At 36.0% G+C, this 26,538-nt stretch overlaps 2 protein-coding genes across 8 annotated transcripts in view; one reads left to right on the forward strand and one right to left on the reverse strand.

Annotated features, from left to right (window-relative positions):
• MYO6 (myosin VI) overlaps positions 1–20,385 on the forward strand; it is a 112,718-nt gene extending 92,333 nt beyond the window's left edge. For 3 of the 7 annotated variants that reach the window (XM_054821266.1, XM_054821271.1, XM_054821272.1), the window contains 8 exons: positions 1,071–1,231; positions 4,984–5,013; positions 5,466–5,504; positions 8,932–9,035; positions 10,378–10,509; positions 13,079–13,105; positions 15,254–15,472; positions 16,899–20,385. In XM_054821266.1, the coding sequence (XP_054677241.1) occupies positions 1,071–1,231; positions 4,984–5,013; positions 5,466–5,504; positions 8,932–9,035; positions 10,378–10,509; positions 13,079–13,105; positions 15,254–15,472; positions 16,899–17,098 (912 nt within the window). In that variant the 3' untranslated portion in view covers positions 17,099–20,385. The remainder of the gene's footprint in view (positions 1–1,070; positions 1,232–4,983; positions 5,014–5,465; positions 5,505–8,931; positions 9,036–10,377; positions 10,510–13,078; positions 13,106–15,253; positions 15,473–16,898) is intronic. The other 4 variants (XM_054821267.1, XM_054821268.1, XM_054821269.1 and 1 more) reach the window with 4 other exon arrangements.
• Positions 20,386–22,220: 1,835 nt separating this feature from the next.
• The window catches only part of IMPG1 (interphotoreceptor matrix proteoglycan 1), a 58,765-nt gene continuing 54,447 nt past the window's right edge, over positions 22,221–26,538 (reverse strand). Inside the window, exons 16-19 of the mRNA XM_054821414.1 lie at positions 26,165–26,341; positions 25,883–26,064; positions 25,473–25,556; positions 22,221–22,808 (exon numbers count right to left, since the gene is read on the reverse strand). Of these exons, the coding sequence (XP_054677389.1) occupies positions 25,525–25,556; positions 25,883–26,064; positions 26,165–26,341 (391 nt within the window). The 3' untranslated portion in view covers positions 22,221–22,808; positions 25,473–25,524. The remainder of the gene's footprint in view (positions 22,809–25,472; positions 25,557–25,882; positions 26,065–26,164; positions 26,342–26,538) is intronic.

Here is a 26,538-nt window from a genome sequence, read left to right on the forward strand (position 1 = left end):
CAGAGAGTTTAAAAACTTGGTCTGCCAGCACTGTGAGCATCTCTAAGGATTGTCTTTGTTTATGTTTCTTTGTTTCTGAGATGTGGCTATCTGCAATGCAGAATGTAATTTACGCTTTTACTTAGAAATGCTCAGTTTGGATACAAAGCAGATATATAATCCAGTAGGGTATTTCTTTCTTCTGCATACGGATAATTACTCATTATCACTCCTTCTGGTGGTTGTTCCTATCAGTTAATCTAAAGTGGGATTCATAGGGTAGAGTCATTGGTGTTACTGCGCTGCTTTAGTGGTGCAAATTCAAGATGATGAGCGGGAAGTGACTTCATCTCCTTTGACTTTTGAGCACCAAGAAGGGCACTGCAAAGACTTGGCATGCATGGCTTTCAGAACTATGAACTGGATGGTCGTGTTTTACTTAATGTGCATGCAAAACCCTTTGTTAAATAATGATGGTAAACTGGAATTACAGTTTTGCTCTGCAGAGGCAGTATATCTGGATTGTTTCTACATTGCAGTAAGTCAGGATTTTACCATTTGCTTAAATTCAAAGCCGGATCAAGTCCACAGAGGATTCCGGTGTTTGTCTTGATCCCTTTTCAAAGTGAACCGTGGACCTACATGCAAAGCAATGCCTATTGCAAAGTCCTATAATGCCAAGTGCAGAAAATCAAGGGTGTTACTGCTGTGGAGGAGTAACCATATTGCTCTGTCTCATCTGAGTTTTAATGATTCTAAAAACTTTTGAAGTCTAATTTTCATAATAGCTAACAAAAAGCATCGTGGTTTTTTAAATAAAGAATAATTGATTGGCACTTCAATTTGAAAAGGTAATACAGGTGGTGGACAATAATGATTTGATAAACTATATGAAAACCAAGTTGCAATCTGTAGCTGTTTTGTTTCTCTTGAGTCAAACTAAGTACTAATGCTGTTACTTTTTCAGTTCTGTAAATTTTGCATGTTTTGAAAGCTATAAATGTACTATTTGGCATATTTTTCTAATCGTTTGCTTATGTAGCATTTTGGCTTTGACTGGATAAGGTTAAAGCTGTGTTTTCATACAACAGGCTGAAATTGAGGCTCAGCTAGCTAGAGAACGAGAAGAGGAAACCCAGCACCAGGCAATGCTTGAACAGGAACGTCGTGATCGTGAACTTGCAATGAGAATTGCCCAGAGTGAGGCAGAACTCATCAGTGATGAGGCTCAGCTTGATTTAGGATTGCGCAGGTATGGGGTTAAGTAGTTAAATTTCTCTTTTTTTTTTTTTTTCTTCATTCTTGCTATCCTGATTCCTTTGAGAAGTTGACGCTCTTGTTGGGTTTATGTATTTTTGTATTAATTAAATAGATCTTTTAAGTCACTGTATTGGAATATTTTTCAGATTGGCTTGTGGAATTTGTTAGAAATAGATTGCTTTTGCTTGAAGACTTTCTCCATTTTGCATCTTGCTACATCACTAATTTAGTAGGTGCTTGTGAATAAGACTGCAGTTCTGTTTCTTTTTTTGAATTCTGGCAAGGATGGCAAGCAATTTCAATTATAATTTTTATTACTCATTTAAAGTAGTGAATGGAATTTCTTCGGTGGTAAGTAGTAATAAAATATACCCTTTCTGGTACTTGATGGTTCCAGTAATATAGTGTGAATTTCTGTGTGTGTTTTTTAACAAGAATCCCTCTTTGAATGCAGAAGTAGTAGTTATTTCTGTGTTCTGACTGGTAAGGTTTTTTTAAAATAGAATGAATATATTTAACGTAGAAGGGTTTGAAAATTAAATGTTGTTTTAAACATTTTGTTTTGTTTGAGCTTTTTGATGTTTCACAAGAAGTCCTTGGCTTTTGGTATACAGATTCACACTGCCTAAACGTAAAGGGTGATGTCTTAGAAGCAACTTAGAAGTTCCAGTAAAAATGGTACTTGCTGGTCAAATTGCATAAAGGGATCTATGAACACGATCATGCCACTGGTGACTTCATTAGTGCTAATCTACTCAGTTTGCTGTTGAAAGGAGGGGTGTAAGAGAATCCCAAGTGTCTCCATGGAATTTCAAGCTCCCAGATGTGTTCTCTTTGCTACTAAAATTTTATCTAGTTATTTTTTTTAATAATTGTATGCCTATGTGAGATAGTGAGGTGATTTTTTTGTCATGTACAATACTGATTTTTAGACACTTCCACTAAAATTATTGTGGTTTTGCCTACACTTCTGCAGTAGCTGTCATATTGTCCCAGATAAGACTTTAACATGCTCAGTTGGATGTCCAGGTGCTTCACAGACAGCATTCTGGAGATTTTCATACTTTCCCTGTTTGCAACACTATAATGACTTTGGGTTTACCTATTGCACCAAAATCCAAAGTGGCAAACTTCTCTTAAATATGAAAGAAAGGAGGCATTAGACAATCAGAGAATTCAGTAACTTTTTTGTCAGTGAAGCTCTTATCTCCACAGTGTTTCCTACTGCTCATGGGTGATCCTGGTATTTGTCTTCCTTGTGTAGTCCTGGAATGGATGGTGAAGTAACCGTCCTGATAGTTATGACTGCCAGTTTCTCTCCGCTGTGTAGCTAGCAGTAGGAGAATGAAGACTCTTTTCTGAATGTTTGGAAAGTGCAGAATGGTCTGAACAAGTTAACATAGTGATATAAATCCTTTCTTGGATTTACTTGTATTATCTTAAGATAATACATAAATCTAGAAAAAAGTAGTAAGGAAATTTTTCTGCTTATATGAGATTTCTTTTTAGCTTATCAGCAAATTTTTTTGTTTCTGCAGCCTACTTCAAAGAGTTTTAAGCACATCCAAAAATGGAAGAAAATTCTTTTAATTTCACCTTTGATTTTATTTTTGTTTGTTTAAATAATAATGTGCCACTTTGAAGGAAGTCTTGTATTTTGCTCATTTTTAAGGAACATATGTGTCGTGGTTTAGGCCCAGCCGGTAGCTGGGTGCCACGCGGCCGCTCACTCACCCCTCCCCCAGCGGGATGGGAGAGGAGAAGTATAACAAAAGGCTTGGGTCGAGATAAGGACAGGGGGAGATCACTCACTAATTACCGTCACGAGCAAAACAGACTGAATGTAGAGAGGAGATTCATCTAATTTATTACTAGGCAAAACAGGGTAGAGCAGTGAGAAAATACAATCAAGTCTTAAAACACCTCCCCCCACCCCTCCCATCTTCTCGGGCTCAACTTCACTCCCGGCTTCAACCTCCTCCCCCCTCAGCGGCACAAGGGGGCAGGGAATGGGGGTTGCGGTCAGTTCAGCACACATTGTCTCTGCCGCTTCTTCATCCTCAGGGGGAGGACTCCTCTCAACATTCCCCTGCTTCAACATGGAGTCTCTCCCACAGGCTACAGTCCTTCACGAACCGCTCCAGCGTAGTCTCTCCCACAGAGTGCAGACCTTCAGGAGCAGACTGCTCCAGTGTGGGGTCCCTCCCACAGGGTCACAAGTCCTGCCAGCAAACCTGCCCTGGCGTGGGCTCCCCTCTTCACGGGTCCACCGGTCCGGCCTGGAACTTGCTCCAGCGTGGGCTTCCCACGGGCCACAGCCTCCTTCAGGTGCCTCCACCTGCTCCGGCGTGGGGTCCTCCACGGGCTGCAGGTGGAATCTCTACGCCCCCTCATCCTTCCTCCATGGGCTGCAGGGGGACAGCCTGCTTCACCATGGCCTTCACCACGGGCTGCAGGGGGATCTCTGCTCCGGCGCCTGGAGCTCCCCCTCCCTCTCCATCTGCACTGACCTTAGTGTCTGCAGAGTTTCTTACATCTTGTCCCTCCTCTCTCCGGTTGCAAAAGCTTTCCTTAACTCTTTTGTTTTCCTTCTTAAATATGTTATCACAGAGGCGCTGATTGGCTTGGCCTTGGCCAGAGGCGGATCCATCTTGGAGCCGGCTGGCATTGGCTCTATCAGACACAGGGGGAGCTTCTAGCAGCTTCTCCCAGAAGCCACCTCTGTAGCCCCTCCCGCTACCAAAACCTTGCCACACAAAACCCAACACAATATGATACTTACGTGTTGTCATATTTCAAAATGAGTAGCCTCTACTTTATTTCTTCTCTCTGCATTCACCATTAGTTTTCATGGATATTTGGAGGTTCATAAGTATTAGTAGTTTCTTTGAGAAATACACTTGCTGGCTCCTGTCAAACAAACCTGTCCTGTTTGTTCTGGCAGTAGATCCAGCATTTTTATTTGTGCTTATTCTGTGCTGGATATGCTGGACCTCTCCTAGCTTCGTCCAGTTTTATTACTTATTACACATCCTTTCAAATTATGGATAAGGGATTTACTGCACCTAGGGGTGAATTAACAGAAGTTCTTAGCACTTCAGTAAAAAATTACTTAAATATATTGCACTGCTGAAACCAGGTAGCTATTATTTATGTGGCTTATTGAAAGATACAGTATAGCATATAGCACCCAAATAAGCTAGCCTCAGTGAAGATGTTGTATGTCTGTTCTGTGTGTTGCATTGGTACAATCCAAATAAATTCTAATTTGTAGTGTATTCAATGCTACATGTGTGTACATGTGGGTCTGCAGTATGGCAGTGTCTTTTCACAGCTTCCATGAAGAAGCTATCTGTCCTGTTCCCAGAGTAGCTACATGAGGATTGCTGTAATTTCTTGTGATATGCTTATCCCAGCATAAAATATATCATTAACATGTCTCAGAATCTTTGTTTTTGAAAGATGGAGGGCAGGGGAAGGATGGGGGAAGTTTTCACTTGTACATTTTTTCCAGATTATCTTAATTTAACTTTTTAAAAATAATTTAACACTCATGATTGAATGAGGTGAAGAAAAAAATGTCTGTATAATTCTGTTTCTCAGTTAAAAAAAAATTTAAAAATCTTAATATAGTAAATAAGATGTGAGAGAGCAGGAAGTACTATGACCCAACTTTTCCCCCTTCAGCTATTAGAAAGGTAACAGGGAAGTAGTCTATCTAACATAAATATCTTCTATTTGCAGAGCCAATGGAACAAAGCTGCAAATGACTGCGTATGGCATTTTTTTCCATTTGAAAATAGGAAAAAAAAAAGCAATGCTAATTAATTCAAAGCAAATTGATATTGTCCTCTTATTTACTAATACCCCATAATAATCTTTATTAATGTGCATCTGTAAACTTTAAATCAATTTCTAATACCTTATATCCACTACTTTGCTTACGTCTAATAAACAAATTAATAATCTAATATACCTAAAAATATTTATTTACAGATGATTATATAATTAGTGGAAACTTTTTCACATACCATCAGTTTTTCACTGCCCTGTATGATTTATTGCCCTTTACAGAATCAGAACCGCGTGTAATGCAGTTTTTAAAAAATAAGTAGCCATTTATTTTGTGCACTGGAATTAGCTTCAGTTTGGTTGGCAAGAGACTATTGCAGTCTGGTTTTATATTATTATGTTCGGTTTATGCTTATTTATCAATTTTCTTATAGGGAACAAATGGCCACAGAAATGTCAGAAATATTGTCTAGGTAGGTGAGAAAACAACACCAAATGAATCAATCATTTTATAAAAAGAAATCACGCGTTAAATGGGTTGAATTATTATGGGATGAAAAATAATGGAATCTGGGGGCTTTTTGGATTTTTGGGTTTGGTTTTTTTGTTGGGTTTTTTTTTTAAGTGCTAAGCATATGAGTAAATTATTTCTTTCAGATAGATTTCCTTTATCAACACCTTTTTTCCAGCAATTCTTTTTCTGCTATTTTAATTGATTATACAACAAAAAGAATAAAAATAGTTCACATACCCTGGTATTTTGTGTAATTTTGATAATGTTCCTCTGACTTTCTTCTCTTTTCACCTTTCTTATAATGGTAATAGAAAACTAGGCTCCACATCTTTCGAAGGAGGATTTCTGCAGATTCAACACAGAATTAATGAAGCTTAATGTAACTGTTAATGTAACTGTTAGTGCTTTTAATAAGAAAATATTCTGTTATAATTCCCTTCGAATAAAAGCAGTTTTGAAAATTACCATGTTAAAAGCATATTAAAACCCCTCTTAAGACATCTAAGCAAAATCCCTTCTGAGATTCATTGAATGCTAATGTGAGATTTTCTGCACAGTGCAGGAGGAAAGCAGGTTTAGATCTGAATACAGTTCTGCTGTAACTGTCTCATACTAGTTTGTGTTAGAATACTAATCCTCCGTTGAAAGAAATTGTTATAATGTCCTCTATATCAATGAGTAATTAGAAAGTGTTTTGTGCAACCTGAGGACAAAAATAACTTTTTGACGTTAATTTGCTGAACCTTCCATAAGAAGCAAAATTGTTTAGAGTTTTTAAGTGTCAATCTGTTGTTAAACAAGCTACTATGCTGTATATATATAGTCTGAGGATGATAGGTCTCCCTTGATTGATGGGTTTTCTAGTTGTAGCGATGATAATTGGGAACGCAGCTGTTAACTAATTTTGTTTCTGACAGTGGCATTTTAAAAATAGGAATAAACAATGTTGTGTGTAATTAAGTTAGCATGCAAATTTAGATGGCTAGATTGTATTGCATATATGGACATAGTTCCAATGACAGTGACCAATTCTTAATGTGTAAAAAAAGTCATAAAACTTTGGGACAAAATCAGAGGCTCTGTGTTTTGGTCGAATTAAAAATGCCGTACTTCTTACTGCATACTTGTTTAATTTTTTTTTTTTTTTTTTACTTTTCATATACTGGAAACTTTTGACTTGAGATTGATTTTTTTTAATTCTAGAAATAGTGTTTACGATGCATAACTTTGTCAGATTGAGCGGTGAAGGCTGCTTGTCAAGTATGATGCTCTTCTTACTGCCAGACTGTTATGCTTAAAGTCATGTAGAAAACAAAAGAGCGATCTGCAGAGTAGTACTGTAATGGAAAGGCTAAGCCATTCAATTGGATTAGCATTCTTAAAGATTACTAGTTTAACCAGAGATTTTAGAGCCTACTTCTGCTGCTCTAAATTGTGTAGCAAACTCTTAGAGTGGTGGTGGGTAGGGTTGCTAATTAAGGAAAATCCTTAGGATTTGTCAAATTAGATTCAAGAAGGTTAGACACTAGGCAGCGGAAATTACATTTAGCAGCAATCCTTTAATGTCCTACAGGTATGCTGATGATAACAAAATATTAAAATATATATTTTGAAGGAGACTGTCTAATGATTTGTTTTATACTTACGAGTAGTGCTAAGGGTGAGGAAAAGTTCCTGTCCCTCAGCTATGTTCTGATTAAAAGTCAAAGTGGTAATTTTTTTGTCAGACTTCTCACATACCATAACAAGAAGCTGTGTGTTGACTCAGATTAGTAGTATGAGTAGGCATAATTAAGCTGATGCTGCAATAAACATTAAGATTCTGTAGTTTTAATTACATTTGAAGAGATAGTTCAGTTGCTATTAAGAAGAACATTTGGTTAAACAGATTGTTGTATTCTGTGAAACTTAAAAATAAATTGCATTTGTTATCTCTGCTTTCAGAACTGCTATATCTACACAGAGGAATTTTTCACAGAAAATGTATTTATAACCTATTAAGTAAAAAGGGACAATAAACAACATAAAACTTCACAGTCCCACATGAGACCTCTATGGAAAAATAAACTTTAAAATAATATTCACTGGATTATAAATACTGTAATAATGTAACAGTCCCACAAAGATACTGCTGCACAAACAGACTTTAACTGAAAAGGCCTGGTTTCTTCTGGTTTTCTCTCTTGGGAATTTTTAAAGTGACATATAGCATCAGGTATTTTACTACCCCATTAAAGATCTAGTTACTTCTTAACAAATCCTCTCAGATCCTGAAAAATAATTCAGTTTGCCAAATGTCCTTAGTCATGGACATTACCAGAGGTTGGTAAAATCATGTGTCTGTTCCTGAATTCCTTAGTGTTTAAAAGGTATTCTGATTGCCACTGAATGTTGGAGTGTTTTGAAGTTTGTTTATATCCAAATAATCCATGGGAAGTTTGCCATTCGTAAGGGAGAGTTCTTCTACTTCTTATCCATACCATTTTTCAGAAAAAAATAAAAAAAAATTTTCAAGTTTATCTTTATAGGTAGACGTGTAATGTTTGTTTGTTACATGGATAATCTTATACATACTGTTAAAGATGATGGAGATTTTAGTAATAATTTCTCACTGGCATTTGCTGTTGACTTTATTCATCATGTGGGAAGTATATAATATCTTTTGCCTTTGAAAAACACTGTTTCTAGATGAGTCTTTTATACTGGTCAGCCTTTCTTCTGAGTGTGGTCTTTTTTTCCTTGGTATCTCTTAATGCTCCCCCCCCCCCCCCCCAGCATAAATATTGCTGTTCTCAGACAGCTACTGTACAGTTAATACAGAATTAGTGTGATTTCTTCTCACAAATTAGATTTTTGTCAAAGACATGGAATATTTTTGCTAGTTTTGGAACAAGGATTTTGTCCTAATCCAGTTTTAAGCAGCAGAGGAAATGCCTTTTCTCCCTTCTCCTTGTCTACTTCAGAAATATTTTTCCTTGTCTGTTTTTCTAATGGACCTAAAAATGAGTATGGCCATTCATTGTTGTCTGTATTCTGCGTCTTGCCTAGTACGAAGAAAAATGTGCATCAGCATGGAGTGGGGTACACATGAGTAGAATATGCATCTTTTCACACATTAGCTCTCTTTATGACAATTCCTTTTAATCTCTAGGCAACCAATCAGATTGTTATGTGATTTTAAACGTAAAAGATGCTTTCACTTTTTCTTGATCATTTGAACATCTTGAAAATGATATGGCACTTTGCCTTTGAATTCAGTCCCTCTGCTGCTGATTTTCATTGTGATAAGTGTGCTGCCGTGTTGATCTTGGGATCTGTTCCTTCTGTTTTAACAATTCCTGTTTCATACTTGAAAAAATACATATGTATTTTTTTAATCATTATAGGGGTCCTGCAGTTCAAGCCACAAAAGCTGCTGCTGGTACTAAGAAGCATGACCTCAGTAAGTGGAAATATGCAGAGCTTCGTGATACAATCAATACATCCTGTGGTAAGTGGTTGGTTATTTTGGGTTTGGGTTTTTTTTTCTGATTTGAGAAAGAAGTAAAGTTGTAGTTGTATGAAAAGTTTTACTTCTTCCTATGAAAAAGATAAAAACTTGCTCGTGAATTTATTTAGGTTTGAATAAATGTCAAATTAATTTTAAACAGTTCCATTACCCCAAAGAGAACAGCAAATGAACCTATTACCATATTGAGGAAACAGAATTTCTGTTGTTACCTCCTTTACTGATTATATATTTATGATGTTAAACTACTTGGGCCATAAAATACATGTTATAATTTCTTAATTGTCTCAGTTTTGTGTATTTCCACAAAGGGAATAATATTATTATGCTTTACATAGAATTTTCACATTCTAAAAAATTTTTTGCTGTCACTTTTTTCTGTCACCAAATCACAAAAAAGCAAATATGTCATGTAAAGCACAGTGTAAAATATTTTCTGTCTTAGACGTTCAGATTATTCTTTATTTTTCAAAATGTGTAACTTCGTTTGGGAAGCTCACAGTTGTGACATTAATTATTTTCCCCTCAATGTTACGAAGATAGATAAGAATTATTCCTCTCTTCAATATTATGGTTTCTTCCTGCTTCTGACTGAAAACAGCTGGTTGATTTCTGATTTAAAATAACTCAGAATTTCTCCCTGGATGTTAAAATTGGAAACAAACCCATTGTCTCTATTTGCATTTAAAACCCAAAGTTAACTCCAAATTCTAACTATGTCTCTGTTGTTTTTACATACACAAGACTGGACAATGTTTTCAGCTGACTAGGTGGTGCAGTAATGCAGGGTGCTAATGTATGTTCATCCCTAGCGAAGCCAGTTTGGATACTCTTTGGTGACTTATGAAAAAGCCTTGCAATCTTTCAGTCTCTTATCAGCAAAATACATTTAATAAAGTGGAAAAAGAACCTAGATGTCAGCAGTCAAATTGCTGATTTTTTTTTTTTCAGTTGCAGAAATAAAGTTCAGCAGTAAAACTTTATCTATTTCTGTACTGCTTGGCTTGCGATAATGTCAACAGACAAATTTAGCAAAGTGAAAATTTTATTTGTAGCATTTCGCTGCTCTACATCTCACAGGAGAACAGCTACTTTGGGGACTGCCATTCCTCTAAAGGAGAAAAGGATGTATGGCACGCCTAGGAACTTTCTGGGTCATAACATACAAGCCCTGTTGCTGCAGAGAATGAGGGTTTATTATAATATAACATATTAGTGTTACAATGTGATCTAAAATTATTTACCTATCAATATGGAAAAGTATTTAATAAATATTTTTTCTCATCTTTCTCACTTATCCCTTCCTTTGTCATTTTTGAGACAGATATTGAACTGTTGGCAGCTTGCAGAGAAGAGTTTCACAGAAGGCTAAAGGTGTATCATGCTTGGAAATCCAAGAATAAGAAACGGAATGCTGAAACAGAACAGCGTGCTCCCAAATCAGTCACAGACTATGGTGAGGGGAGATAATTTTGTGTTTATGGTATTTTTGGTGAGAATATTCTAAAGAAAAATTTCCAGACTGAATTCTGGGTTTGCTAGGTTGAAGGAAATTTGGGGGTTTTCTAGAGTATTTTTATATTGATTTAACAGAAATATTTTTAAAAGATTGTAATAGGCAAATACATTTCAGAAAGCAGAATACTTTCAGGAGACCCAGATACGTGTACTGCATAGAGCTCCCTAAAACCTTTTCTCATACCAAGTCACATCTGTTAAAATAGTTCTTGATTTGGTGTTGGAGTTGCTGGCATTTTTGCGAAATGTTCATTGCTGTGCTACTTAAGACTAAGGAAGATAATTTTCCATTTATGAAACTATGATTTGCATTTTGAGACTTTGTTTTTAAGGTTGTTCATACTAGTTCTGACCTTTGTAATTACAAATGTTTTCTAAGAGTAGTTAGTGATAGCTCAGAACAGAGAATTATACCTAAGGATAGAATAGAGATTCTAAAAATAGTTCTCAAATAGTCCATCTATTGGAGAACTGCATGCGATTTTTTTTTTTCTATGCTATAAAAAACAAGATTGGAAGGAATCTTCCTGTTATGCTGTGTTATGCAATTTACTATTACATTTCGGATGCAGCAAAAAAAAAAAGTATTGATGATAAGGGGATTTTTTTTTTCATGCTTTTATTCTTTTGTAAGATAGGGATACGTAGACATAGATGTAGATACTTTTAAAAGGAGCTAATAATTTTCTCATTTACGTTACTCTAAGCCTTATATATTTCATGTTACATCCTCTTTTTTTAAAAATCTGTGAGTGTTGATATATTTTGATATGAGATGGCAAATTTTTCATAGTCCCTACTTTCTTATTAGACTGTTATTCTGCTGATTTCACAGATGGGTGTTTATTGTCAAAGGAATGTACTAATGAAAATAAGTGACTGCCTTTCTAATTCAATAAGAAAGTGTAGGAGTTATGATGTTTAACACTACCAGACCTGAAAATTAGGTGCCCATTTTCTGGAGCGATATTTGCAAAGTGGGTACTCTTTCCCTGTCACCCCACTCTGCTGTTCCAGTGGTCATCTGTTATAAAAGGAGTCTAAGAAATTACTAGAATCACAGCAAATGGATGTAATAATTTAGTCAGATCTTTCCTACTGTCTGTCTTCTGGTTCCATGATTCGTGTCTTCCTGGCCACACAATTCATGGCAGAGGCAGGGGAGAGGGAAGATGGGGAGAAGATGCTCTCCCCAAAGTCCCATTAGCCTGGGATTAGAGCATTGCCCTGGGACACGGGGATACAGATCCCAGGGGATACAGGTGCTCTGCTTACTCTCAGTGTTCGTCCTTATACCAAGGTGTCTCCTTCCCCTCGATTCATTTACTGAGCTATGCATTGCTTGAGCATTACCTGAGAATTTGAGCTTTTCAGGGAACTTTGGTACAGGTATATGGCAGGTGAAATCTGGACCACTGGAAAAGATGTTATCAAAGAGTGGGTCCTTGTGGCCATGCCTAGTAATGTGGTTTTAAGTGCTTAAGAAAGCTTATGACTGAAATAGCATGAAAAGGCATTTGAAGCACTTCTGCAAAGTGGTAAATTGCTTTGAATTTGAGCTCACAAATTCTGTCTGGAGCTAAATGGGTAAAATAAATATTCATGCGCAGTATTTCTGATGGGAAGTATCAAAGAGCAGAAAATCTTTGGATTTGTGCAAATAAAGCTTGGAATATTCATGATCTCATCACAGTTAGGCAAGCATTCATTTCAATGTTTTTCATTGCATTTTTTTACTCGAAGTATGGCTTCATATTTCTGAAGAAAAGTGAGAACATTGCAGTTCAGAAGAATGTCACTGACCTTTAGAGACTCATTAATGTCAGAAGTAATTCTTCCTATTACAAATAATTATACTACATAGGGATTTCACATCTATGTATTATAATGATCTGAGAAGATAGAAGGAACTCTGATTTCTTAGACGGTTAAGCTAAAAGTCTTTTGGGTGTCAGTGGGTGTATGCTTCAAATGATATAGTTTCTTCTTTCTGTCTTTTCACTGATGTCATATAATTTTACAGGTATCCTTTAATTAAATGCATACATTCAGTATAGAAGCTAAACACTGATTTGTGTACTATTATTGGAATATACAGATTGGTATTAGAGACCTGGAATTTTTTTTCCTTGCAGAAATGTCAAAAATGAAAAGCAGTATGTTAATTAACTAGCAGAGTTGTTACAGCAATCTGTACTTAGCATCTATGCAACTGAGGTTTTGTAACAGGCATCGCAAATCATTTAAGTAATCAATTTCAAAATTAAATCCCAATGAAAATAGAAGCAGTTGGAAATCTATGAAACATGAGGAAAGAAGACATTTTATGTATCTCAGTGAGCAGAAAATGAATAGAAATACTTAGCTCAACATATGTGTTTATTTTGTAACTAGAATTTCCATTTGTCTATCATCAGCATTGGTGAAAAATGTTGAGGTAATGCAACTATAACTTATACAGGATCAGCACTTCTATGTTTTGTTCAACATGTAATATTTGTTCACAGATTTTGCACCATTTTTGAGCAACTCACGTAAGTGGGGAGATGGTTATTTAAGCTAACTTTGAAGAATAGGATCACTTGAGAGCTCTATACTAACATGAAATAATCCAGTGTTTTGCTACATGTATACGTAGAATTGAATTGCTCAGAAAAAATCTATTTTATGATTTGGCAATGTTACTCAACTGATGGTAATTATATGTTACTCTAGTAATTTACAAATGTACTTTACTGCTTATCTTCATGAGATCCTACCCATTTGAGCAGAAGGGAGAATGAAATGACCTTTCTATGTAGGTTATTTAAAGGTATAATCTCCTATTTTTTTTTCTCCCTTCCAAGAAATACCATGCTTGTTCTAACATTTTTTACTGTCTGCACATGGCTTTTTGTTGTAGCAAAACCCTGGAATCAACTTAATCTAACAGCTATTTTCCTAGCACACAAGCTAACATTCAGGTGATGGTTTCTTTTGAATAAAGAACTACAATTCCATAGCACTGAAAAGTAGAGGCTATATTGGCTGCTTAGCATTCCTGTCCTCTAAATTTCCTCTTGGATTTAGGTATGCATAGGGGTAGAAATAAGCCTTAGCAAGTACCATGGCAGTGCAAAAAGTGTTTGACAATACTAAAGCACTGATCTGCTGTGATAAATGTTCAGATAATTTGCAGAAAATAGAATTAAACTATGTCTCCCTGTAAAATACATACTTTATTAGCCTTGATGTATAAAAATAGCATTCATTTATTAAAATCTGTTTTGTTTCTCTTTATGTAGACATGGGAAAAAAAATTGGGGATGTGTGATTGTATTGTACATACATTTTTTAAGATTCTGCTCTTCACATTTAGAAAAACTATTTTTGCTTGAATCAAAGTGGGAGAAAGTTCAAGGTGCAGTTGCTAGTCTGCTAGTCCACTAGTCCTGTTCATAACCGTAAAAATACATTATTAGAAGTGATTCTAATTTTTCATTTTATTAAATTTTAGCTCAAAAATTAGCTTTGCTGAGTAGACAGTGGACAGGAAAGGAATTACTTTTAATTATTCTCTTTATGCTGAAACATGTAACTGTTAATACTGATTTTCTTTTGTGGAGATGGCATAGATTTACATTCAGAATTTCTTAATCAGAGTATTTGTAACAGTGGTTGTAAACCACTAAAACAAGATCAGTAATAAACTTTTGCAAGAGGCAGTTATTAAAGGAATGGATCTTGCTTGTAAGAGCATTTACTATTTACAGCTGATTATGATAGTGTATAGATAACATTAAGAAGGTCCATCAGTTGATGAGTTGAGATGGAGAGTATTTGCTTTTATTCAAGAGAAAGTTTCTCTCTGAAGTCTGAAATGTGTGGGACTCTGAGGGAATCCAAAAATGCACATGGGAAATGTTTCCCAAAAATACGTATGAAGTTTTAAAAGATTTCGTATAACTCTGTCTCCTGTAGAAGTTTGGTCTGTTGATCTCAATGGTCTGAAATAAGCCATTTCTTTAAAAAAGAAAGCAGCCAGAGAGTAGTTCTAATGCTGGAGTTTAGTACACAAAAATCTAAGCAGAAAGTTATGTTTGGTGGCAGCTTTGTAATCAGTATTTGTTGTCAACAGTTCTGTTAACAAATTTGTCATTTCTAACAGTATTACCCTTCTGTGTTGACTGTCAAACATCAAACCGTCAAGTGATGCTTTTTATTTTTGTAACTGAAAATGTTTCTTTCAACTGTGACCTTGTTTTACAAAGAGATGGACTGAACTAGAGCAGTTAGTGATTAAGGTTTCTGGTTGATAAGAAATTTTATATGGGAAGTTTTACCCTAAATACTGATTTAAAGCAGAATGTGTTATTTTACTCACTTTGTTTTGTCTAAACATACCTGATGTCATTGAGCAATGTAGTGTTACATATAGATACAACAGTCACCATGAGCCTTTCCTCACCAGTGCTGTAGCTGTAGTGATTAAAAGAATGCACACCATATTAGATGGGAATACTTTTTAGGTTTCGTGAGACTTCAGATGACCTTGTATTCAGAGAGAATCTCTCAGTTTTTGGGGGTTTGGTTTGGTTAGTTGGTTGGTTTGGTTTATTTCTTTGCTGATTAATCAAGCATGTCATAATATGGCTTTCTTGTTTTCTATTTTTTTGTTTGCTTGGGGTTTTTTTGCATGATAGCTCAACAGAATCCGACAACCCAGCTACCAGCCAGACAACGAGAGATTGAAATAAACAGACAACAACGTTACTTCCGCATTCCCTTCATCCGTCCCGCAGACCAATACAAAGATCCCCAGAACAAGAAGAAGGGTTGGTGGTATGCGCATTTTGATGGGCCATGGATTGCTCGACAAATGGAACTTCATCCTGACAAGGCACCCATTCTCCTTGTAGCAGGTTGGTATTGAAAGCAAAATTGAAACGTTGAAAAGGTTCAGAGTTGATAACATACAAGTTTCCTGAGTTGTATCCTCTTTTTTTTTTCATCAGCAGTTCTTGTCTGGGCAGAATTTGAGGATTTGGGACTGCTGTTGATGGTGTCCAAACGTAACTGGTCACGTGTTTTCCTTGTACATGTACTTTAGTCTGGGAAGTCATAGACAGAGTGGGAATCCAAATGTAAATGGTTTTATTATTAAGTGTCCTCAGATTATTCACTGACCTGGAGACAGTGTGAAGATGAAACATAACAATTTATCTGGGAAAGTTCTACTTATCATTGTATTGCTTTTTAGTTAGCTGTGAAAAAATACAGCAGTTTGTATCAAAACAATCTGCGCATATGATATATTGCCTTTTCATAGTATGGTGCTAATAGCAAACTGATGCTTTTACCATATTTGTGCGGCCTAGTATGGGAGAATAACTTTTTAATCTTAAACATTTAAAATAAAAACTAAATGTGGCAATGGATAGGTAGAGATTTATCCTCCTTTTCTGGAGGATAGTGAACAGGGGAGAATACACTGGCGAAATGCTGTTTACAGTTCTGTGTTCTGAGCTTTTGTGTTTAACTTTAGGGACTGAGGAAAAGGCCATAACCAATTTGATTGGCGTCAGAGTCATGCTTTACTAGCGACCAAACTTCCTTGGTTTTCTGCTAATTATTTTTAATAGAATTCCTTATACCATCTGTTGCCTGTCCAGTGTCAAAGCCCATAGCTAAAGGTAGCATTGCTGTCATAAATATCACATTAAGTGGGTCACCTATTAAAAATATGATTAAAATACAGCGAGTGAGCTACGTTCATCATTTCACTGGATTCCCTATGTCAGTCCCATTTGGTAAACATTGTTTGTTTAGCATGGGAGGCTGACAGATTAAGAATACTGACTGCTTGATCAAAAGTCTTGAGTTCTTGGTCACTTTGGTACATTTAAACAAATTAAATAATAACAGCAGTTCACTGTGATACTGTGTAAAACTGAAAGTATGTGTAAAATAAATGCAGTTGTCATCTGGTAGTGGATTTCAGGGGAATATATCAAGATGCTCATCTTTTTAGCTTCTTTCCTTTGTTCCTTTTTGCTCACTTCTTAAGCACAATTTTGTCAGTTGCAGCATCTGATACTAGTTTATTCTGATACTGCTTTTCTACTTTGTGTGTAAAAAAAAAAAAAAAAAAAAAAAAAAAAAACCCACAACAACAACCAAAAAACCAAAAAAAACCCAAACAAAAAACAACAACAACAAAAAAATCTGTGTACCAGACAGAGCTTGAGAGAGGAAATTAATTAACACAGATCTAATTTTTGGTAATGGGACCTTTGAAGGATGTAAGAGCTTTATAAGGATTTTTTTTTGTTCCTTTTACCATTCCAGGTAAGGACGATATGGATATGTGTGAGCTTAATCTTGAAGAGACTGGCTTAACTCGAAAGCGAGGTGCTGAGATTTTGCCGAGGCAGTTTGAAGAAATTTGGGAGCGCTGCGGAGGTATCCAGTATCTTCAGAATGCAATTGAAAGCAGACAAGCTCGTCCTACGTATGCTACAGCTATGCTGCAGAACCTATTGAAATAAATGGTCGTTTTGCACAGTAGCGTTCGAGATGAGAACCCTTGCCCGTGACACAAAGGGAAGAGTTCCTCTGTGCGACAGAGGATGTAAACATTCTATAATCGTATTAGAGATGTTTAATATAAAGTGAACAGATTTTATTAATCACGTGGTTTGTTAATTTGTACTTTATGATGTTTAATTTGTGTAGTGAACATTACTAGGTATGAGGACCTTGGAGAAATTTCAGTCACTGTAGTTTGTTGCATTTTGTTTATATGTTGCATTTTCTTTAACAGTTTCTGTTATAACTCTTAACTTGCTTTTAAGCAATCTGTCTATACTTGGGTACATATTGCAAAGAACTGCATTGCAACTACCTTTTTATAACATCCCCCTCTTTAAAACACCGAATAGTTGGCTTCAAGTGGTGGCCTAGTAAAGAGGATATGCTATTTCTAATAACTGGAATTGTGAGGCCTTAGCTTTGACTTCTGTGCCGGAGAAGTTGGAGTATACTTTTATATAAATCTCAGACATTTTATGTCCTGATTTGAAAACTGGTTAGTGTCTGTATTTACTGACTTTTTCAGAAACTGATGGGAAATCCTCCTAAACTTGAGACCCATAAATTCCTATTTAATGCATTCTCTGTCTTGGTTTAAGAGAAATGGTTTTCTGTACATTCTGAGAAGAGCATTCATATATGCCAATAGTGTGTAATATTGGAGGTACTCGAAGAATGTACTGCTCATTAGGGCTTCTACCACTTCTCTCTCAGTTTCTTTTTCTTTTTTTTTTTCTTTAAGTACAAATTTCCTTTAGACTTTTACTTCTCTGACCAAATTTCCATTAGGAATTCTTGGACAGTTTGCTTATCCAGGTAGTGTAATTTCAATATATTATGCAAAAGTGTCCAGGACTTATATCTGGAGGTGTATAAGGTTAAGGATAGCATAAGGGAAATATGTTCAGCTCTTTGGTGGCAGTATAACTTAACTTAGTATTGAGGCCCAAGCCTCAGACATCCTGTTTAATTTAATTGTAACGAGATGCACAAGGTCTGTACCTTTTGTTAGAGTCTATAAAAATTTGGTCCAATAGCATCATGCATCATCTTAATGCTATGTGCTGATGAAATAGCCACAATTTTTAATATACTGGAAAATCATAGTGATTTGGACACTGGGCTTTTTCTTACTCTCCTCTGTTAAGTTGCATAGCTTGTAACAGTTCCCTTATTAAGTGGTTTGTTTGGGGAGTTTTTGTGGGTGGGAATTACTAATGTCATACAGTTTTAAGATGCATCTTGTTCTCTTATGTGAACGTTGTTTCACCATGCTGGCCGTTATTTCAACAAATTAAACTTCATTATTTATTGTCACTCCAATAGGAATTTGAAATACAAGTAGCTTGATGTCCAATTACTTATTCAAGCCGATTTAAAAATGAAGTCGTGCTCTATGAATTAACAAAGTTTGCTTACACTATAAAATAATTTCCTCGCTGTTCACTTAGTTTGAAACCTCTTGTAAACTTAGTTTTTAAATGCATAACTATACTGAATTAATAACTTTCAAGAGGTGCAGTTCTATAGCACAGAGAAAGCTCACAGTGCACACATCCTTGCTGACCTTAGATTGTGCTTGCATGCCACAGTCTGTTATAAAAGCACTCCTTACTGTAATAAATACTGTATCTCCTTACTGTGTGGAGATATTTGAGTAATACATTAACTGTATGAATCTGCTGCATTAGGGAATCTCAGCCCCCACTGCGTACCTACACTAACTTTTTGGTCATGTGATTGCAAATGAGAAAATGTTTCCATTTTACCCAAATTCTTCACTGAAGCAGTATAATTTTTGGCTGGTAAATGAAAGTGCATCAGACTGCCGGCTAGCAAGTTGTGTACAAACCTGTACAGTGTTGCATGAGTTGAAAGGTGCTGCTTATGAAATTTAGATTACTGGGTTAACGTGTTACTGAATTGGAACCAAAGTTTCAGAACTTCCAGGCCCCGGAAACTTAGCACTGCAAGAAGCTCTGATCATTCATGCAATACAATGAAGAAAAATCACTGAACCGATAGGGCTGAGTGTCCTACCCTGTATTTATTACTGTCTAGATTTAACTTCTTGACTTAACTCATTCAGTCTCAATTCGTGTATATATATATATATATAAAATGGATCTTATGAGACTGAACATGGTAAGCAAAGAACCTCAATACTGACACGTGTGTGTGTATGTCTATACACCTATATATGCTTAAATATTTTAGTATATATATATGTGTAAACATACTTGTGGGGAACTTTAAATAAAATTGTTAACTGAGCTTTTCCAATCTGTTCCTTTGATTATGCCAGGATTTCCTTGACTGGCATCAGAAAGAAAATTTATTTTTCAGAATGGAGTGTGTGGGAATTCTTGTTAACTAACTGACTAGCAAATACGAGCTATCATGAAAATAAAATTGACTTTGAAACAGTGGAAGAGGAACTGGTGGCTGGATGTTCTCAAACGAGATGTTCCCACCTCTCTGCATTGCTCCAGCAGTATGCCTGAGGCAAGCAGAAGATGCATTCCAAAAATCAGGGTATTCTAGTTTGCACAGTAGCATGCTTTTTTCTTTTCTTCTTCTGCTTCTGCTTTTAGTTTTTTTGATCTTTTTATGCAACAAAACTAGCTTACAATTCATTTCAGGTTTTGTTTTTTTTTAATGTCAGGCAATATTCAACTGCTTACCAATTGTTTCCGTTGTCCCATCTACTGTGTCAGATAATTATACTGTTGGCTGATTTGGAGAGGAAATAAAAACAGGGGGGAGGGGGTTGACCTGTAGGATTGTAGTGTTACCTAATGCCCTTCTGATCTGCGATTATAGAGAAAAATGTAATTTGTTTTTTAAAGCAAAATGATGAGGTAAAGATGTTGGCTTGGTTCTGTGTGTTTGATTTAAAAAAAAAAATAAAATAAAAAAAATCTTGCCTCTCAGTGAAGTTGTCCATTATAGTTGAGATCTTCTGCATGAAACACTCCAGAAAACAAAGGAGAGGAAGAGAATCACCACGCCAGGCTACATTCCTGACTAGGTGACCCAGGAATACGAATTGTCTAGAGAATGCTACTTCGAGGATCACAAGGTCATTAAATACTTGTCTTTTATCCACTGATGAGATAGTTTTTTTTCTTTGCCTAGTTGAATCCTTTGGGGTTTTCTCCAAAATTTTTATTGAAAGTATTTAAATGACCTCCTAATACTGTACTGAAAATTAAAAAAAAAATAAATACATTCCATGTTGAAATCTCAGTTGTATCTCGTACCATTTTGTCGTTAAAGATGTAAAGTGTAATAAGTAAGGGTAAATTAAGTTATGAGAAGGATGAAAGGATTTCTGTGCTAGAACTGCCTAATGCTTTTCTACTGGATATTTATGGTGCTTAAAGCTACCCTAGTAAAGGTTTTGTCTTTACTTTCTAAGGTGAGAATTCCTCTAAAATAACATTCTGATATTAAGAAATTCTGATTTTGTTATCTTTAAGTCTCATACTTCATTCCTCAGTAGCTGTTGAAATAAGTATCTTTTTACTTTTATTACTATTTTTTAACCTTTATTGCTGTTGCTTCCAACATGCTTATCATTTGCTATGCAGTGTAATGTTTGCATCTGTTTCATCAGTGAATAATGAAAACACGATGCTTCAAGTTTGTACACTGCAGGAAAAGCTTTATGTTCAGGGTGGGGGGTGGTGTTGCTTTTGGTTTTGGCTTTTTTTTGTTTGGTTGGTTTTGCTTTAAAAAAAAGTGTTATCAAACTTTAAATTAAGAAGATTGAAGTAATTCAGACTTTGGTATCCAAGAGAGACAATTTTGTTTTGCTTTCCTTATGGCTTTCGTTTCCAATTGAGCTTTACATCAATTTTAAAATAATGTGACGTGCCTTAGTGTGAGATTAAATACCAATTAAATTCCCTGTGAAATTTTCAAGTAAATAGTTTTATTATATTTTATTGAAATACAAAAGGCTTACATCCAGCAAATATATTTGGTAATTAATAGTTGAGAGTGATAAATACAGTCATGAATATTCGGTATTAAAATACACATTTTAAAAGTACTTATTTTTTAAAATGACTAGTGATAACTAGTATGAATTGAAATATACTAAACACATACAAAAATACATTTGTAATGGAAAAAAATGGAATGCTTTCAGCATTCTTAATGCATCCTTAACTTGCATGAGCAGTAGTGAAAAGCTAACATTTGTTGGCAGGGATGACTTCCAGCGCCCTGCAAGAAGTATTCTTAAAGTAGAGCTTTATTCTGAAGTGTTACTGTGTAAAACCACATCTTAGGTTTCTTTTTTAATTTTCTTTTCTAGTTAAATAGAGTAAGTAAAAATACTATTTCAGCTGTAGAAACTCAACCTTGTATTCTTGGTGCATTGCCTTCATTTGTACACAGTCACCAGTTTTGGTGTTTTTGCAGGCAAATCTGTTTGTGCAGTTAATCGTTTGGAATTCGTAAACAGTTCTTTTGAGCGTACGTAATAAGGTAAACTAAAGTCCAGCCTTTGCTGTGGTAACTGTGTGGTGCGAACTAAACGGAATTGCAACTAAAATCAGCTACTGTCCTGAATATGTGGAATTTTCACACCTGAACACAGAGCTATCATCCAGTACAGTCGTGAACTTTGTAGAAGCTCAGTTTGAGCTGTAAGTACAACTTCTGGTATGCACCAAGCAGCAAAACAGTGCCTGAATATTATACAACATTGGTGCAGCGTATAAATATATATACTCAAGAAAAAGGTGTTCAAGGTAAAGTAATGCTCATACGTGAATCAGGGTTGTGGACCCATAGAACATAAATTACTAAACCTATAAAATATTTAATGGCGTCCATTGCTTATATTTCTTCTACAAAAACTAATAGTAACCTCTCAATTATTTGTGTCTATGCTGAGTTTAAACCGTACGTGCTAATGTGTGACTGTAATCTACTGGCTACTGAGAGGGTGCCTGTGAGTATAAATCTCGTGTTCTGAAAAGATGAAACGGCAGGTATTGTGCCTCAGCAAAAAGTTTGAAGTCTTAGGATAAGACAGTGTAACTGTCTCCAGAAACGAAGCAGTGAAGTGTGTATGTACAGATGTATTCATTAACAGAAAAATAGGAATCTGATGTTCATAGAAACCATTAAAAAAAACCCCCAACAATCCCAACTTCTATGTGATTTGCAATGTGAGTGTTGTAGGAGAGAATGAAAAAGTTCCTGAATGCTTTTAATGTGGCCTTCGGTCCATGACAGCTCTGGGGTTTGCCGCTTATGTCACTGTATGGAAGGACGGTTAATAAAAGGATATAGAAATGCGGTAGTTTCATCAACATTTTTAGCAGGATGTGACATACAACACTGAAAAAAATCACTTCTCAGCAAAATCTGTTTCTAGCACTCTGCTCTTAAATAAAAATACAGTTAAGATGTGTAAGCACTGGATGCTTAATGCGTGCATCTTAACATTGGTGACTTCTTACTAGGCAAATTTTAGACATGGTCAAATAGTTGGTCAATTTGTTCATGTTGTTTAATAAAACCATTTGTTTAATGTGTACTGATTTCAGAGCTAACATGTTATATCTTTAGGGATCCTTGAATATTTTTCATATGCATAATCAACCCGAAGTCCAGTCTTGAATAATGCAGACCTTCTTTTTTGAATACCTGTAAGAGAAACTCTCATAAGTAATTTGAAAAGCATTTTTGAATTCAAAAATGTATTATTTATCTACTGCTAATAGCCAAGATATCACTAAAATCGTTTGAGAGAATCTCCAGTTCATTGTAAGGGGAATTGAGTTAATCCTGAAGTTATTTTTTTACATACTAAGACACTGAGCTCAGAGTAAAATTACTATTTTTCCTACCTGGTATAACAATGCTGTGCTTCTGTATGAAGTAACCAACAAGTACCACCAATATCATAATAATCCAAAGAACATATTTTTGACTGTAAAATAATTAGAATCCAGTGTGCTTCAATAGAACCCGTGTCTCAAGTATCTACAAGATTCACAGTTACAGCAAACCTGGGATAAAATAGTCTTTGGGACGTCCAGCTTCTACGCATTAAGCGTAAGAGCGGCAACTGCGCCATGGCAAACTTCTAAAGCTGCAAAACCGGACGCCTGGTACGCTCGAGCTAAGAGCACAGCGCTTCCATCTCTATGGAGTTTTGGGTCGTCTTTCCCCGTGATTCTGGTAATGAACCAATCAATCTCTGGTAGCGGTGGGGCAGCTCTAACAGGCTGACTTGTATTGCTGGTGTGTGGCTTTAATCCAAAATACCGCGTGCTTGAGGATCCAGGTGACTGACGTGAGGCTGAAACAATTGGCAGTCTTTGTTTTCACCTCGAGTTTAATTTTGGTCATCCGTATTGGTGGCTGAGAGTCAGTTTTTCAGATGATGATGCTGTGTGTCAGTTATGGGTTTTGATGAGCGACGAATGGTGTATTTTATATATTTCTTAGAGGGAATCTATAATGACTTTTAGGCTTCATCTGAATTACATCAAATTAAGCGATGCCGATTAGATTCGGCATTATGACACAAATTATTTTACCATCATCTTACTCAGTGCTTTATTTCCAAAGCTTCTGGGCTATTTTGTGTCAAATGTTTCTGGATCCTCTAAGGTTTTATCTAAGTTTGTTAAAACTGATTTTCTGTGGTATCTGTTTCAGCACAGTTCTTCTGCAAGCTTTTTCATTTTAGCTTCTCGTGGAATTTGATGCTTATTTTCATATGCGCCTTTATAAATACCGAGCTGTACTTCCTGTAGATAATCTGTCCTAAAAAACTGTCACTGCTATCACTACACATTGCAAAACAGAATTTAAAGACTGGAATTTTCAATTTGGCCTAAGAGTTCTAGATAGTTCCACCCCCTCCTGAAAATTCAAGTGCCATATTCTGTTTTAAAAATCCCAGCCCCAAAGGAGTTTTCCAGATTGTGATATGGAAGTGATGTTCTTAGTTTTCAGCTAACAAAAGCTGTGTTCTACATAGATTTTTTTTTTTTCCCCTCTGTTATCTTTTTTCAAATCATTAAAAATGTGTTCATCATAAGGGCTCTGATGTGAACATTCATTTTTAAGTTAAGTAATGGCAAAAAATGGCCAAAACCACCTATTTTTTTTTTAAAACCCATTTCTATTTTATGGTTGCTTCAATTCTCACTAAATTAATTTCCTTAACTAGATCTTGAGAAGATCTTTGTCAGTATACTTTCAACAATTCAAATAGAGTCCAGATGACACAGGCCTGGCTTTCTCCCACAGATGTGCCATTTTATTCCTTTCATAAAATACTTAATGCTTTTGCAAGTAATAATTTTAAGTAGCTCAGCCAGTGTGAAAGCTTATTGGTCTACAATTACCCACAGACACATCGCTTTTAAGATGGGTGTAAAATACTAATTGCAGGTGCCTGTGCTCTTGTTTTTAGCAGCGGCGAAGCCAATTAATTCGGAGCTTTTGCAAACTGCTGCTCCCTGCCGACTCGTCGGTCTTGATCTCTGCCTTCCAGCCCTCCGCTTCTCAGCTCAGCCTCTAGCTGTCACCTGAAGAGAGCAGATCGGGGCAGGAATCCTCTGTTTGATGAAGATCAGTCTTTGTGGTATCATTGCTCGCTATTCAGATAACAATGCACTGGCACAAGCCAAAGGTTTATGTAGCCCCGTGTCCCGTATCCCATAGCATGTACCTAGTGCTGGGGCGATCCGGTACTGACGCTCCCCTCAGTAATAACGGGAGCTAGCAGCTATGGTAAAACCTTTTTTGTTCCTAATTGGGCTGCAATTCAGAAAAATGAAAATGGTGAAGTAAAAGCTTTTTGGCTGCTTTTCAAGAGAGCGTAGTCAGATACACCAGAATTAAGAGACAGCCTGGAAATTTTAGAGAATTGGCTCTCCTTTTCTCCTTTCTGTCTTCCCCCTGCCCAAAGATACAAGAGATTTCAAGTTGCAAAACTTGAAATAGTGTTTGAGGTATGAGCAGTATTCTGCTCAAATTAGAATTCCTACTTGTTCAAACTCTACATAGCTTAAACAGGCACAAGTTATTTTTAAATGATCTGTGTTGCTTTTTCTTTTTGGATATTCCTTCTTCCTTCATGTGTGTTTTGGTGACTGCCACGTTAACAAATGGATAGAACAGAATGGAACTTCACTGCATGAAAGCACTTAAGAAGGGATTGTTGTTGTCATATCAAGCATCCAAAGAAAAAGAGTTTTTCTTTCTATGGAATTAGTACAAAGAGGCTTCCTGGGAACATTGACAAACAGGAAACTCAGTAGAATTTTAAAGCTCTTGAAAATAGTCACAAACCTTGGTTTTGTCTGGCTGATGCTGGAAACGAAGAGTTTCGGAGACTAACTTGTCAGTCTTGGCTTTGTAAACTGGTCTGGTGACCTACAACAGTTTAAAAAAGGAAAAAAGAAACCAAACGACTAGATTAATTATTTCACTAAATCACAAAAAGCACTCAGATAGGATGGCCGACCAAAGCCATGCAAGAGAGCGGTAGGAGAATCAGTTCTACGGTCCTGTTATGAAACCTACAGAGCAGGAAATGTGGAAAGCAAATAAATGAATTAGTCTTTTTAGTTCTGAAATTGCCAAGCAAGAGATTACAATCAAAGCTGATTTAGTTGTAGAGTTAATACATGAAGATGGACCTGTTATTTGAGGTGGGGCTGTTTGCTGAGGGGTAGGAAAAGGATTTCCATGCATTTTACCTCCACGCTGAATTGGGTTTTCAAGTTCGTGTAATGCTTCGTGACCAATGATCTCTGAGGAACTGACACAAGCACTTACACTACAAGCCGTGTGACAAAAGCTAGTTATGGGTTCGTCACGTTCAAAAGCAGGATTAATCCTTACAGCGTTTTCTGAATTGCAGCTGTTGAGAGTAGAACTTCTACAATGCAGAACATTTTTGTTTAGGTAAGATTTTAAATTGTAAAAAGAAAAAAATGGAGTATTTTGAAATGTGAAGAAAAAGATCGTGAGCAGCTTACTGCAAATTAGAGTTTCTTTTGCTTTTTCTTCTTAACTTAATAATTAAAATGATGAAAAGAAAAACAAGGCTTAGTAAGCCAAGAATGAGAGGTTTAAAAATGAAGGGTTGTATGGGTTCTGGAGCAAATTTTGCACAGCGCTGTCCTTGGTAAAGCTCGTGTCTACGTACAGGACATCTAAATAGGGAGAGGAAGAGAAAAATACACAGAACTTGAAGGCAGAAAATACAGAGTACCTCAAGTGAAAAAAAAAAGGGAAATCTGCAATTAAATAGCAACAGTACTTCCAATACAGTTAATTGTTATGTGTCTGTATGAAATAATGTGATTGATAATAAAGAAAAGATTCTTAGATTCATGAGAGAGTGTTAAAG

The sequence above is a fragment of the Grus americana genome, chromosome 3 (assembly GCF_028858705.1).
Source record: "Grus americana isolate bGruAme1 chromosome 3, bGruAme1.mat, whole genome shotgun sequence".
Classification (NCBI taxonomy): Eukaryota; Metazoa; Chordata; class Aves; order Gruiformes; family Gruidae; genus Grus; species Grus americana.